This window comes from Felis catus, chromosome B1, assembly GCF_018350175.1.
Source record: "Felis catus isolate Fca126 chromosome B1, F.catus_Fca126_mat1.0, whole genome shotgun sequence".
NCBI lineage: Eukaryota > Metazoa > Chordata > Mammalia > Carnivora > Felidae > Felis > Felis catus.
The window spans coordinates 35,512,504-35,526,676 of NC_058371.1; the positions used below are offsets into that span (position 1 = coordinate 35,512,504).

At 36.7% G+C, this 14,173-nt stretch overlaps 1 protein-coding gene across 5 annotated transcripts in view; it reads right to left on the reverse strand.

Annotated features, from left to right (window-relative positions):
• Positions 1–14,173, reverse strand: part of PPP3CC (protein phosphatase 3 catalytic subunit gamma) — a 104,531-nt gene that overhangs the window by 28,593 nt on the left and 61,765 nt on the right. For all 5 annotated transcript variants that reach the window (XM_019828439.3, XM_023252505.2, XM_023252506.2 and 2 more), the window contains exons 5-9: positions 11,189–11,334; positions 9,635–9,774; positions 4,224–4,301; positions 4,043–4,137; positions 186–311 (exon numbers count right to left, since the gene is read on the reverse strand). In XM_019828439.3, coding sequence (XP_019683998.2) covers positions 186–311; positions 4,043–4,137; positions 4,224–4,301; positions 9,635–9,774; positions 11,189–11,334 — 585 coding nt within the window. The remainder of the gene's footprint in view (positions 1–185; positions 312–4,042; positions 4,138–4,223; positions 4,302–9,634; positions 9,775–11,188; positions 11,335–14,173) is intronic.

Below are 14,173 nucleotides of genomic sequence, written 5' to 3' on the forward strand. Positions count from 1 at the left end.
CTAGAACTTTAACTTAAAAACCAAGTACCATTTAAAAACCTTTGTAGAGAACAAAGAAAATTCGAAAATACTTCTTATAACTTTAAGAAAAACATTTCTGAACCATCAGGAGACTCATGCAAATATAAAAGTGTACTCCATTACTAATTAAGACAACTGATAGCCCAGATGCTTTAGTTCCTTACCTTTTTCCCCAACAAAAGGCAAAGACCATGTGAAAACATCCATAAAGTTTGGAAGCCAGTAGGGGTGTGGAGAACAGTTAAACTGCCTGATATTCATGACATTGTTTTCATATTTTAACACAGCAGCTAAAAAGGAAAAAGCAAGAGAATCTGGCACAGAGGAACATGACACAGCAACTGGCATGCTTCATACAGCTGCATACCTACTAAACAGAATTCAGGAACTTACTCTCCATTTGTAAATTCAGGCCTCGGTATTTAAGAGCAGATGGAAAATCTTAAAGCATTCTATACACCTCATTCTTTTAAGAATTACCCCAAGGAACAAAGTTACCTGAAGATCCCATATAATAAAAGTACAAAAGAAACTGAGCTCTGAAACTTCAAAGGGCCACTGCACAGTAACTATCTATAGAAATCTCAGGTTCCATGTTAGAAAAATGTTGTCATAATTTCCCTTTATAGGCCAAATGGTTACAATTACAGCTCTCTTTTGAAGGCAAACATTTTTCACTAAATGAACACAGCCTATTTTACTAGTCATTATCCAGAGCCAAAGATTTTATAAACTCTGGGAGTTTATAGCATAGCAATTATCAATTCACAGTGGGGGATACAGATGGTAAACTTAGAGCAATTTACAAGGCTCAAAAGTAGATTAAATAATCTACATATATAAAGAGGATTAAAACAGCCATCTCTTCTATACACAGCCAGTATATTGCTAGCACTGTATAAATGTTTAAATTAACCAGTTTATTTATTTGTACACATACTTTGGTACCAAACTAATTTTCTTTATATTTTAAAAGTTTTGAAATCCAATTTCTTGGACTTCACCATGAGTAAAAGCACTGTGATGTTGTTTGCATTATTCTCTTTACTCTTACTGTGATCATAAATAGAATCGGGTATGAAGTACTCCAGAAATGAGGTACAGGTCATTCCCTGGTTCCCGTTTCTTTGCTTATTAAATGAATGCCTAGTGTGCTCAAAATGTAAGTTACTGGCTGTCTAAAATGTACATCATGAAGAAAATACATGAAAGTAGGATTGCCTGCTCTTAAAAACCTGCCACTAGATACAATGTTTTCATGTATATGTATTTTATTATGCATATATTTTACTCAATAATTCCCTCAATCTACACAGGAAAAAGAGGTGAAAGGTGGGTCTTTACAGTGGATAATTATAAATGAAAGGATAAAAAAAATTGTTTTCGTGTACGTTCCCAGTGGAAACAAAAAAATAGGAATAGAAATCTTTAAAAATTATGACTTAAGGACCTTTCACATAATCATTGGAACTAAGAATTACTTGTTGGTACCAATATGCAAGAAAGAAAAGCAACAGAAGAAGAGAGAGAAAAAGAAAAGGGGAAGTGAATTGTCTTGCAAGACAAGTGGTCTTGTCTTTCAAGAAAAGAAGTACTTCTGTGGGGAGTAATTGAGTACCAGCAGACATTGGTTCAGATGCCACATTTTCTTTTTCCTAAAAAAAAATTTTTTTTGAGAAAAAGCAAGGAAAATAAGAATGTTTCAAGATAAAGTTACCAGTTATATCAAAGTCAACAGAAAATTCCAGTAAACTGGACTGTGACTTTAAAAGTTTGCTAAAGGAATAATCAAGATCAATACCAGGTTAGAATGGGCCAAAAATGAGCTGGTGTTCAGTGAGTCAGTAAAATGACTGCTGTTTTGGGTGGCACGTTTTAGTTGAGCATACCGATAAATCCACCGTGCAATCAAGAGACACACTTACCAGCTGAGGTCTAAAAAGGGAGAAGGGACAGTCTTCATCACAAATATGAGGACTATAGCCACTAAGTGTCCTTGAAGAAGTTAGCAACACAAGCAACACACACCATTCACAATGGAAGAAACAAGAACAAAACTAAGTCTCTAATATACTGGGCATATTAGGAAGAAGGAAATAAGAAACAATGGAGTCAGGGAGAAGCTGAGTGTTGTGGCTAGACAGCTAAGACTCAGAAAAGAATGACGAGATGTAAAGAACTATACGGCTGGGGGAGAACTTAAGCCAAAGAAGTGTTTTTAAAAATGAATAGGAAGCCACTGAAGGACACACTAAGATGACTGATTCAAATCAGATTGAAGTGAGATGTGCCATTCCATAGTTTCCCTTTACACAGGCTCAGGTTATGTATGAGTATACTGTGGACTGCTTTTAAACTTGACTCCCCACCTGCATATACAAGGTATGACTATAAAGTAATGAGACTTAAGAAACCACCAACTACAAACACACCAGACCTTATATATGAGATGAGTGTGGTCCTTTGACATAGTCATACGAGGCACAACTGTAAAATGTTATAGTACTACAGCAATGTAGAGTTTCATGGATGCTTTTTAATATTTATTTTTATTATTCCAACTTATCTTCAACAACCCTATATGGCAGGTATTTTAAAGATACACTGAGGCTCAGAGAAGTTAAATATCTTATTGATGTGAAATTAAGTGTCATGTTTACTGTGGACTGAAAAGTGAAGCAGGGCTAGACTAGATTTTCTGACTTAGCTTATTAGTGCTCTTTTCAATACACCTTGCTGCCTTACCGTATATTTAATCCAAAGATGCTGCCATTACTCAAAACATTTTTGGAACTCCTCTTGTGGAATTGCCTCCAGACCCATTTTATAAGCAACACAAGAAAAACCAGTCTCATTACCCTATAATCATACCTTGTTTCTGACCCCAAATGGTACCATCTAACTTGATCACTCACCTTATTCACCAGTCTTGACTCCGAATAACTTTTGGCTGTTCCAAAAATCAAATCCACCCTCAAAGGACGAAGGTTTCCCATCACTGAGGATAATCAAAAGAATGTGTCGCAGATTCTGAAGGCAATGCCAAAAGAGGAGTTCCAAAAACGTTTTGAACAATGGCAGCATTGTTGGAATAAGCGTGTAGCTTCCCAAGGTAACTACTGTGAAGGGACAATACTCACTTGGATATATACGTTCTGGCATGTTTGTATTAAAGTTCTATTATTTTATAGTCATACTTTATAAACAACAAAATAGTTACAGAGGATGTTACAGAGGATATTACAGAGGAAGTCTGCCCTGCTACAAAACTTACAAACTATGAATCTTAAAAAATTTAAAAAAAAAAAAAAAAAAGAAAGAAAGAAAAAGAAGATTTCAGGGCACCTGGCTGGCTCAGTCAATAGAGCATGTGACTCTCAATCTCAAGGTCATGCGTTCAAGGCCCACATTGGGCATACTTAAAAAGAAAAAATTTCAATAGGATAAAGTCTTAGAATGAGAACTTCTGGACTGAAGGCATATTTATATTTAATCCTCTTTTTTAATATGGGAAATTGAGGTTTAGAAAAATTACATGACAGACCTAAAGTTACACTACTAGTTTCTGGCAGGGATTGGACTGAAACGATTTTTCTTAATTTTTTATGGTATTCACTCTGCCTGTACCATTCCTCAAGAAAACCAAAAACAGCTTAATAATGTACAAACATTAAAACACCAAACAGTGACATTTTATTGAGGTACTGTTACAAATAAATTCACCAAAACTAATAATTTATGGTGACTATTCTAACTTGAACCTGAAGTAATTTATTTGTCTTACATTTTGATTCAGGAGTACAAATCAAACCTATTATTTATTTACAGAGCCCAATAGTCCTTAGGAAATGAAAACCAAGCAGTAGCCTAAATTCTAAGTTTCTTGGCCTTTCTTTCAACTAAGACCTCTTTTCTTTTTATTTAAAATTTACATATGTTTTAAAACCACACACACATATGATTAAACTAGAGCCCACATTTACTCACAAATTCAAACTCAAATATCGCTGGACTCTTTTACCTTTATTGTTATAGACATCTAGGTAATTGGGGGCAGAGAAAATTGTAATGAGTGATGGAAAGCCTGTTGTTTGGCTCTTCCTGTACATTCGATACCTGGAAGAGAAATAACAGTCCGTCTGTCTTAATAATAAAGGCAAAAACTCCACAGTGATATCTGGTACAGTATAAATCTAACTTACCCAGCATCTTGGGCTTCATGGGCTCTGATTATTGATAACAAATTATTGTTCTGCAAAAATTCACAAACTGCAGGGTAACTGGAATAGAAAATTAGAAAATATAAATCCAGAACGAAAACAACTGTTTTTTAATAGGAGGAAGGGGAAAAGTCAAGATGATATTAGTTGAATTTGTTTCAAAAAGACAGGTTTTTGACATACCACTGGACTTTTATTGTTTGTTTGATTGTTCGTTTATTTGAGAGACAGAGAGAGAGAGAGCAAGCAGGGGAGGGGCAGAGAGAGAGGGAGGGAGACAGAATCTGAAGCAGGTTCCAACCTCTGAGCTGTCAGCACAGAGCCTGGTGCAGGGCTCAAACCCACAAACCTCAAGATTATGACCTGAACTGAAGCTGGATGCTTAACCAACTGAGCCACCCAGGCACCCCACCACTGAACCTTTATTTATGGCTTAGCAATCATCACTGTTTTTCTACTTCATGAATATAACTCATTCCAGATCAAATATACAGGTAACAGATAACCTTACGACAGAAAAAAAGCTCCTTTACCTTTTAACTGTCTTTGTCTTAATCCATAATAATACAAAACCAAAACTTTTCTTTGTGTCTTGATATAAAAAAAAGTACCAGGGAGAGGGGGAGAGAGAGAGAGAGAGAGAGAGAGAGAGCTAGAGAGAGAGAGAGAGAGAGAGAGAGAGAGAGAGAGAGAGAGAGAGAGTGTGGTGTGAGAGAGAGACAGAGAAAGATTATTAGTTGCTAAAAATTGAATACACAATTTTCAAACTGTCAAATGGTTTGAAAAGTTAAAGAATCTACTAACAGCTTCACAGGTAATATCTACGCCAAATTAAATTATACAGGAATATTTTAGGAGTAAATACAAATTTACACCCAACCGTATTCTAATGAAAGGTCTGATATTTACATCTGCTCCTAACATTCTCTTTCAGTAATGTTATCTTTCTACATTTAGAAATACCTGATAGGAAGAACTGGAAAATACCAAATTATCCTGGAATTATCCAAGTGTTAATTATTTACTTTATCATTATTTATTTTGAGAGAGAGAGAGAGAGCACTAGCATGGGAAGGGCAGAGAGAGACAGGGAGAGACAGAATCCCAAGCAGGCTCAGCATCGGCAGTGCAGAACCCAGTGCAAGGCCTGAACCCACAAACTATGAGATCATGACCAAGAATCATGAGCTGAGACCAAGAGTTGGATGCTTAACCGACTGAGCCACTCAGGTGCCCCAATTATTTACTTTATGTTTAAATCTTTGTTTCTTATGATGCTCATTAGAAAATATTAACTTTTAAAATAGATTGTACATCCATTTGGTATAAAATTGAAAGATACAAATGATTATACAATGAAATACCTCCCTTCTCTCGTTTTTTTTTTAATTTATTTATTTATTTTTAGTAATCTCTACACCAAACATGTGGCTCAAACTCTCAACCCCAAGATCAACTGAGCCAGCTAGGCACCCCAAATGCCTTCCTTCTTCCTACATCTAGCTTCCAGCTACCCTAGAAACAACCAATGTTCCTAGTTTCTTTGAGTACTCTTTAAAAGATGTTCTACAGGCATGCCTTGGAGATATAGCTGGTTCTGTTCCACACCACCACAACAAAGCAAATATCAAAATAAAGTGAGTCAAATGAATTTTTTTGTTTCCCAGTGCATGAAAAAGTTACGTTTACACTATACTGTAGTCTATTGAGTATGCAATAACATTATGTCTAAAAAACAATGTACAGGGGCGCCTGGGTGGCGCAGTCGGTTAAGCGTCCGACTTCAGCCAGGTCACGATCTCGCGATCCGTGAGTTCGAGCCCCGCGTCAGGCTCTAGGCTGATGGCTCGGAGCCTGGAGCCTGGAGCCTGTTTCCGATTCTGTGTCTCCCTCTCTCTCTGCCCCTCCCCCGTTCATGCTCTGTCTCTCTCTGTCCCCAAAATAAAAAAACGTTGAAAAAAAAATTTTTTAAATAAAAAATAAAAAACAATGTACATATCTTAATTTAAAAATATTGCCAAAAAATACTAACCATAATCTGAGATTTCAGTGGTTTTAATCACTGATCACAGATCACCATAACAAATATAATAACAATTTAAAAAGTTTGAAATATAGGGAGAATTACCAAAATGTACACAGGGACATGACATGAGCAAATGCTTTTGGAAAAATAACACCAAGAGACCTGCTCAACACAGGATTGCCCCAACCTTCAATGTGTAAAAAAACTCAGTATCTATGAAGTACAATATAGCAAAGTGCAATAAAACAAAGTATGCCAGGATTTTATATCAGTGTACAAAGGTTTTTTTTTTTTTTTTCTTTTTTAAAAACAGCTTCACTGTATAGTCTGGCACGTTCCATTGTCTGAATGTACCACAAGGTATTTAACTAGCCTTCTATTGAACATCTAGATTGTTTTAAATCTTTTATCATAAATAATACAGCAGTGAGGGGTGCCTGGGTGGCTCAGTTGGTTAAGTGTCTGGCTTAAGTGTCAAAATTAACAGCATGGAGCTTGCTTGGGATTCTCTCTTTCTGTCCCTCCTCTACTCATGCTCTTTCAAAATAAATAAACATTTAAAAAGATAATAATACAGCAATGAATAACCTTGAACCATTGACCCCTGAATAATGTAGGGAGTGCTAACTCCCTGCACAGTCAAAAATCTGTGTAACTTTTTATAACTGTGTAACTGTATAACCTTTTTTCACATGTATTACTCTTTTGAAGTAGGCGCCATGCCCAATGTGGGGCCTGAACTCACAACCCTGAGATCAAGAGTTGCAGGCTTTACTTACTGAGCCAGCAAGCACCCCTCATGTATATAACTTTTGACTCCCCCAAAATTTAATTACTGGCCTGCTGACCAGAAGTATTACCCGTAACAGTCAACTGACAGATATTCTGTATGTTGTATGTATCATATACTGTATTCTTATACTAAAATAAGCTGGAGAAAATAAAATGTTCTTAAGAAAACCATATGGAAGGGGGCGCCTGGGTGCCTCCGCCAATTGAATATCTGACTTCGGCTCAAGTCATGATCTCATGGTCCATGAGTTCGAGCCCCATGTCAGGCTCTGTGCTGACAGCTCAGAGACTGAAGCCTGCTTCAGATTCTGTGTCTCCCTCTCTCTCTGCCCCTCCCCCACTCACACTGTCTCTGTCTCTCAAAAAACGAATAAACATTAAAAAAAATTTTTTTAAATCATAAAGGAGAAAAAATACTTTTATAGTGCTGTATTATATTTATATAAAGAATCCATGTAGGGGCGCCTGGGTGGCTCAGTTGGTTAAGCATCTGACTCGTGATTTCACCTCAGGTCATAATCTCATGGCTCTCACGATCTCTGTGATGACAGTGTAGAACCTGCTTGGGATTCTCTCTCTCTCCCTTTCTCTCTGCCTCTCACCCACCCTCTCTCTCTTAAAATAAATAACTAAACTTAAAAAAAAAATCCATGTATAAGTGGACCTGCATAGTTCAAATGCATTGTGTTCAAGGGTCAGCTGTACATACATTTTACACATTTGCACATTTATATAGTTGATTCTTGTTATTTGCAGTAGCTATGTTCTATAAAGTTGTTGCAAAAACGGAATTAGTCAAAACTGAACCACTGCTCCTAGAGAAAATACATAGGGTCCTGGAGCCTCTGGTCACATTTTCATTAATCAATCAATACATAACCTTGTTGTATGTGTGTTTCTGTTTAAGGACATCTTATTTAATACATACTGTTGATTCATTAACGTGGAACTCATGGACAACAATGTCACAAATCATTCCTGAATTAGGTTTATATAACATAGACGTATTTTCTCTGCAAGGCACATCACAGCCTTCTTACACGTAGAAATACCAGATAGCACTTAAGCACTATGCTTGGGGGCCATTTTACACAGCAAAATTGCCAACAAAAAATGTGAAAAATGTTGCACTAAATGGATCACAGAAAGAATAGTATAATGATAGTCTTGTAGTATGAAAGCTGGAAAAAGAAGGCAGAGCAGCTCCTTGTTAACCTCAGTTAGGAACACACATGGGGTGACTCGAATTTTGCCATCACTCTGCATGTGTGCATGTCTGTGAATGACCACGAAAGTGTTTAAGTGGTGACCTTGCAGTTACAAGTAATTCTTAGCAAGTAGGCAAATTTACAGCTCAGAATTCATAAATAACGAGGATTGACTTATGGCTATAGGATTACATTTTAGAAGGAGAACTCCTGGTTCAAAGGCCCTGGGTGGACATTTATAATTGAGAGATATTATCAAGCTGATCTCCAAGGAGACTGTACCAGTTTATACTGTACAAACAATAACAATAAAAAAATAAATGATGCTCTTTATTTTAAGCAATGTAAAGAGAAGTAAAAAAATTTTTTTTAATGTTTATATTTGAGAGACAGAGACAGAGACAGAGAGACAGAGCACGAGTTGTGGAGGGGCAGAGAGAGAGGGAGATACAGAATCTGAAGCAGGCTCCAGGCTCTGAGCTGGGAGCACAGAGCCTGATGTGGGGCTCGAACTCATGAACCACGAGATCATGACCTGAGCTGAAGTTGGACGCTTAACCAACTGAGCCACCCACGTGCCCCAAGAGAAGTAAAATTTAAATGACTCAAAAAGGAATAAAACAAGGTTGCTTAGAAAAATGTTAAAACTATGGCAATTTTGAAGTTCTTTACTTTTTGTATGTGGATTTCACTTCATGAATATATTATCTTAGGCAATTAACAGATTTTTTAGGGGACTACATTTATGCATTACTTGTCACAGTAAAATATTGGAACTAAAAATATTTAGACTTCAAACCTCCCTCTACCTCCCTATTTTTGAACGGCAGAACACAATAAAAGCTCATGTGAGATTTAAGACAACAGCCAACTTCCAGGAAATGTCCTGGGCTTAGTTCACAATGTCCTGTTCTTTTTATATCTTTGCCTATAGCAGTGGTTCCAGAAGTTGGAGAGCTTTTAAAAAAATAACAGGATTTTCCTGTCTCAGACCTACTCAATCAGAATCTCTGGGGGAAGAGTCAACAAACCTTTATTTTTAAAAAAGCTTATCAATGATGTTTGGGAACAAATAATCAAGATTATCTAGAGTCTGAAAAATAACATTTAAGTACTGCAAGATACTCTGTTCAATCATGTTCAGTATATTACACTTAAGTATCATGAGGGTATTCATATATGAGGGCATAATGCCAATTAAGATATAAAACACAAAACAAACAAGAGTTTTCTGCCTTCTGTTAATTAAAAAATTAAACAGAAGGTCCGATACTATACAAATTAAAGATATAAAATACTTAAAAATAATTTGATGAAACATATTGCAATTGCCTTTCCTAATTTTATAACTTTGAGGATTAGCTTACCTGTAAAAATAAGAGCACCCTCGGACAGTGTTGTGGGTATAGTGCTCCAAGGTCTTTTCACTGCCATAATCCTCTGACGGATCAGACCAAAGCAGGTCACACACTGGCCCAAAGGCTGGAGGTTCTTTAAACCTGTCTAACTAGAAGACACACAAGAGCCAAAAGAAGAAAAATCATGAAAGCAAAAGACCTTTTGGAACCTGGTATGCATCAAAAACCCAAAAGCCAAAAACCTCCCACCCACAAGAATGTATTAGGGGAAAAAGCAGCAAGCACCTTAAAGAACTGTTCCTTTAGGAAGAATACAAACACTTAACAAATTTGGATATACAATTTTTATTATTTTCTTGAAATAAATTTTTATAAATATCTCTGTCATCTAAGAAAAGGACTGCTTTACATCCTAATATTAAAAGCAGTACTCATTTAATTCGAATGTGAAATCAACCACTATAGAGATACACTATTATTGAGAAAGGCTATGGAAAGTCTTCATTTCAACTGCCTAGGTAAGCTAAGGTTACCATCAAAGGAGCAAAGGTTTTACAATGGTTCTGTTCATTTTTTACCTCATCCCAATGGAGATTTCTAGTTTTATTTTGTAAAGGACTTTCATCCTTTCCATTCTATGCAGTGGAGGCATTTCAATGTAAGTTATCAATTTAAAGCCTTTAGTCACTGCTGCTTTGGTTAGCAGTGTAAAAACCAAGACAAAATGAGTAACTAAAATAGCTGAGGACTTCTACTAAGTGAAAGGAGAGTGTTTTTTTAATACAGTTGGTTCAGAATTGCGAAACTCAAGACTTACAATGTAAAAGAGAAATTCTGGTTATTTTAAAGATGATAAGGCAGCAGAGATGTAGGCACACCCTCTTACCCTGAGGAAAGTAACTTTAATTCAGAAAAAAGTTTTATAAACAGAAAAATCTTTACTTTCAGTACCTACATAGACAGGTAAAAGAATACAAAGGTAGAGAAAAGAAGATGGTAATGTAGAACAACAGAAGTGAAAAAAGATTGATCATCTTTTTTTGAAGTCCTGAAAATAATAATCACCAACTCACGCAAGTATAGCAACTTAAACTCTATCATTTAAAATGTCAGTGTCAACAAATTTCAGAGCTGGAAGTCCTCAGACCATCCATTCTAACTTCCTTATTTCCCAGAGAAGAAAATGTGACTAAGACTTAAGGGATTTGGTCAAGATTGCACAATTAATTGACTGCAGGACAGGGATTAGAATTCTGATTTCCTTCCTTTCGTATTGCTACACAATTTAAAGTCTCAGGACTGTACCCAAAATATGTTATGTTTCTACTTGGTAAAAGTACAGATTTCATTAAAATTTACAGAAATTTTCTGGAATAGCAAAATATTATCAGTAGTTATCTCCCAATAATGAGATTGTAGGTGATTTCCAGTTTCTTACTTTTGATTATCAGTATTTAAAAATTTTCAGACGGAGGCATATTAGCTGACTGCAAAAAAACAAAAAACCAAAAAAACTGAACTAAAGATATATATACTCCATGAGACTAATGAAAGATTACTTACTTTCCTAATGTCATCTAAACTAGTAATTTCAGGTGACATCCCTCCATGTACACACAGAAACTGCTGGTTTAAGAGGGCAGCAAGAGGAAGACAGTCAAATGTCTCCATACACGCATCATACACCTGTTCAGAATATTTGATTCGACCTATCAAAAAAGGAAAAACAGTCAAAGGAAGAAAAGCTAAAATTTACCAATAGGACACAAAATTATGAAGCTACTTCAAAGCCATTTATTTCAGGCAAATTTGAAATCACAATCATCTTTATAAAAATACTCTTGAGAAGTTGTGGATAAAAGGTAAAAAAAAAATCTCCTTAAAGACAAGTGTGACCTTGGATTAACTTTCTATCTCTTTTGCCCTGGAAACCTGATAAGGTGAATGTCAGCTGAGTTACTAGGCAACCTTGCTTATGGTAAAAATCACTCAATTACCTGGTGGGAAGCTATAGCTTTGAACTTCTGAGTGGGATGACTCAAGGTATGTCCCTAGGGGACCCTGGGATCTATACCAATAAAGCTTCTATGGGAGATATTAGCAGTTGTACTATATGAGGCTTCTAACCCATGGTGGCTCCCTGATCTGCACAATGTGGATGTTGTTTTCCTGCACCTGAGCTGTGACTTGGAGGGGGTTGGGGAAGGAAGAAGTGAAAGGCAGAAAACCTTTGGACTGCTATACCCACTCCTATGAGGACTACTCCACTGAAAAGGGATGCCTAGCACTGTCCCTTCCTGGACTGTATCCTCCTAAGTAGATGAATGCCAGTATGGGCCCCTGGCAGTCCTGTAAGCCTGAATATTTTCTTGGGTCTAAAAAGACTCCTTGGGGGTACTGAAGACATGCAAGTGGAAACTGATGTTTTAAGAGTAATCAATAAAAGGGGAGCCTGGGTGGCTCAGTTGATTGGGTGTCTGCGACATTGGCCTAGGTCATGATCTCGCCATTCCCAAGTTCGAGCCCAGCATCGGGTTCTGTGCTGACAGCTCAGAGCCTGGAGCCTGCTTTGGATTCTGTGTCTCCATTCTCTCTCTGCCCCTCTCCCACTCATGTTCTGTCTCTCTCCTTTTCTCTCAAAAATAAACATTAAATTAAAAAAAAAAGAGTAATCAATAAAATATCAATAATCTTTGCTCATGATTTTTAAAGTCTTTAAGTAAATTTTGTCCTGATTCTATTTTATGTAAAAATGTTCATCTTAATGAATTGTATTTTGATGTGGTTGTCATGTTGGGGCTAAAGAACAAGAAAATACTCCAGTGAGCAGAGGGTAGGGTCTCCACAATTATCCAGAAAGAATCCATCATGAACTAACAGATGAGAAACTGAAAGATGGCTTTAGTTTAAAAAGAAAGGGAATATTTTCTTCTTCTTTGGCCTTGGATTTCAGAGTCAAGTCATGCTTGGAAGGGCATGTTGGTAGAGAAGGCCAAAGATCATACAGGCAGGCGGCCCTACAGAACTGAGCTCCTTCTCTTCCAAGATTCTGTGAAGATGAAACAGAGCCTACAGGACCTAGAGCTACAAAGCTACAGCAAGCGAGTTAGATTATGCAGTTGATAATTATTTGTGTATTTCCTTCTTGTATTTAAGTATCAGCGCCTGGTTGTGGCAAGCCATGGGAGAATAAAGTGAAAGGTAATGGTCTAAATTTGGGCCAGAGTACAATGCATGGTTGACAGACATGTCTGGAGAGACATTCCTAACGGGAAGGTATAAACCAAGAGACCATATTTGAGGTTATAAAGCTTTCTATCCTTGAATGTGAAGATTTTTTCTCTTTATTGTCAAGATTTGAGGACACAAAGGGAGTTTGTGGGTTCCTTTAAAAACTCTATTACATGACAGCAGTTCAGATCATCTATTTCACAACATATGCTAACTCTATTATGACAACCAAGTTAATAGGAGCCAGATCTTAGGCATCTTTACATCTCCTTACAATTACATCCTTATATTCTTTTTATTTGAACACTATTAAATTTTGGCTATTATGAAAGTAGATTCATATTGGCCATAAAGTCTATGTAAGAAAAAAAATCAAACAAAAAATCCTTTCATTTGTGGCCAGTGATTGACTTTTTCTCCTGAAAATCCTTGTAGCCAGAGTTCCCTCTGTTGTCAATGTCAATAAGAAATTCCCTTGTAAGGGGCAGCCTGCGTGGCTCAGTCAGTTGAGTGAATGACTCTTGATTTCAGCTCCAGTCACGATCTCGCAGTTTGTGGGATCAAGCCCCGCACTGGCCTCTGCGGTGACAGCACGGAGATTCTCCGTGCTTGAGATTCTCCCTCTCTTCTCTCTGACCCTCCCCTTACTCCTGCGAGCACGTGTGCTCTCTCTCTCTCAAAATAAATAAGCTTAAAAAAAAAAAGAAATTCCTCTGTAAGAGTCTTAAGCTTGCATATAGGCAGGGTTTTTTTTAATTGAAGTACAGCTGACATGCAATGTCATATTAGTTTCCGACGTACAACAGGGTGATTCAACAATTCTACACATTATGCAATGTTCACCATGATAAGACTAGTTGTCATCTTCATCACATAGTTAACACAATATTATTGACTATATGCTCTATGCTATACTTTTCATCCTTGTGACTTATTTATTTTCTAACTGGAAGTTTGTATCTCTTAATCACCTTAACCCATTTGGTCCATTCTCCCATTTGTTTCCCCTCTGGCTACAGATTTGTTCTATGTAATGAGTCTGTTTGTTTCTGTTTTCTTTTTCAGATTCCACATATAAGTGAAATCATGGTATTTGTCTTTCTCTGTCTGATTCTCTGATTCATTTCACTTAATATAATATCCTCTAAGTCCATCTATGTTGTAACAAATGGCAAGATTTCATTCTTTTTTTTACGGCTGAGTAATATTCCTGTGTATATTTGTGTGTGTGTGTGTGTGTGTGTGTGTGTGTCTGTCTGTCTGTCTGTCTTCTTTATATATTTATCTATCAAGGGACACTTGTGTTGCTTCCATATC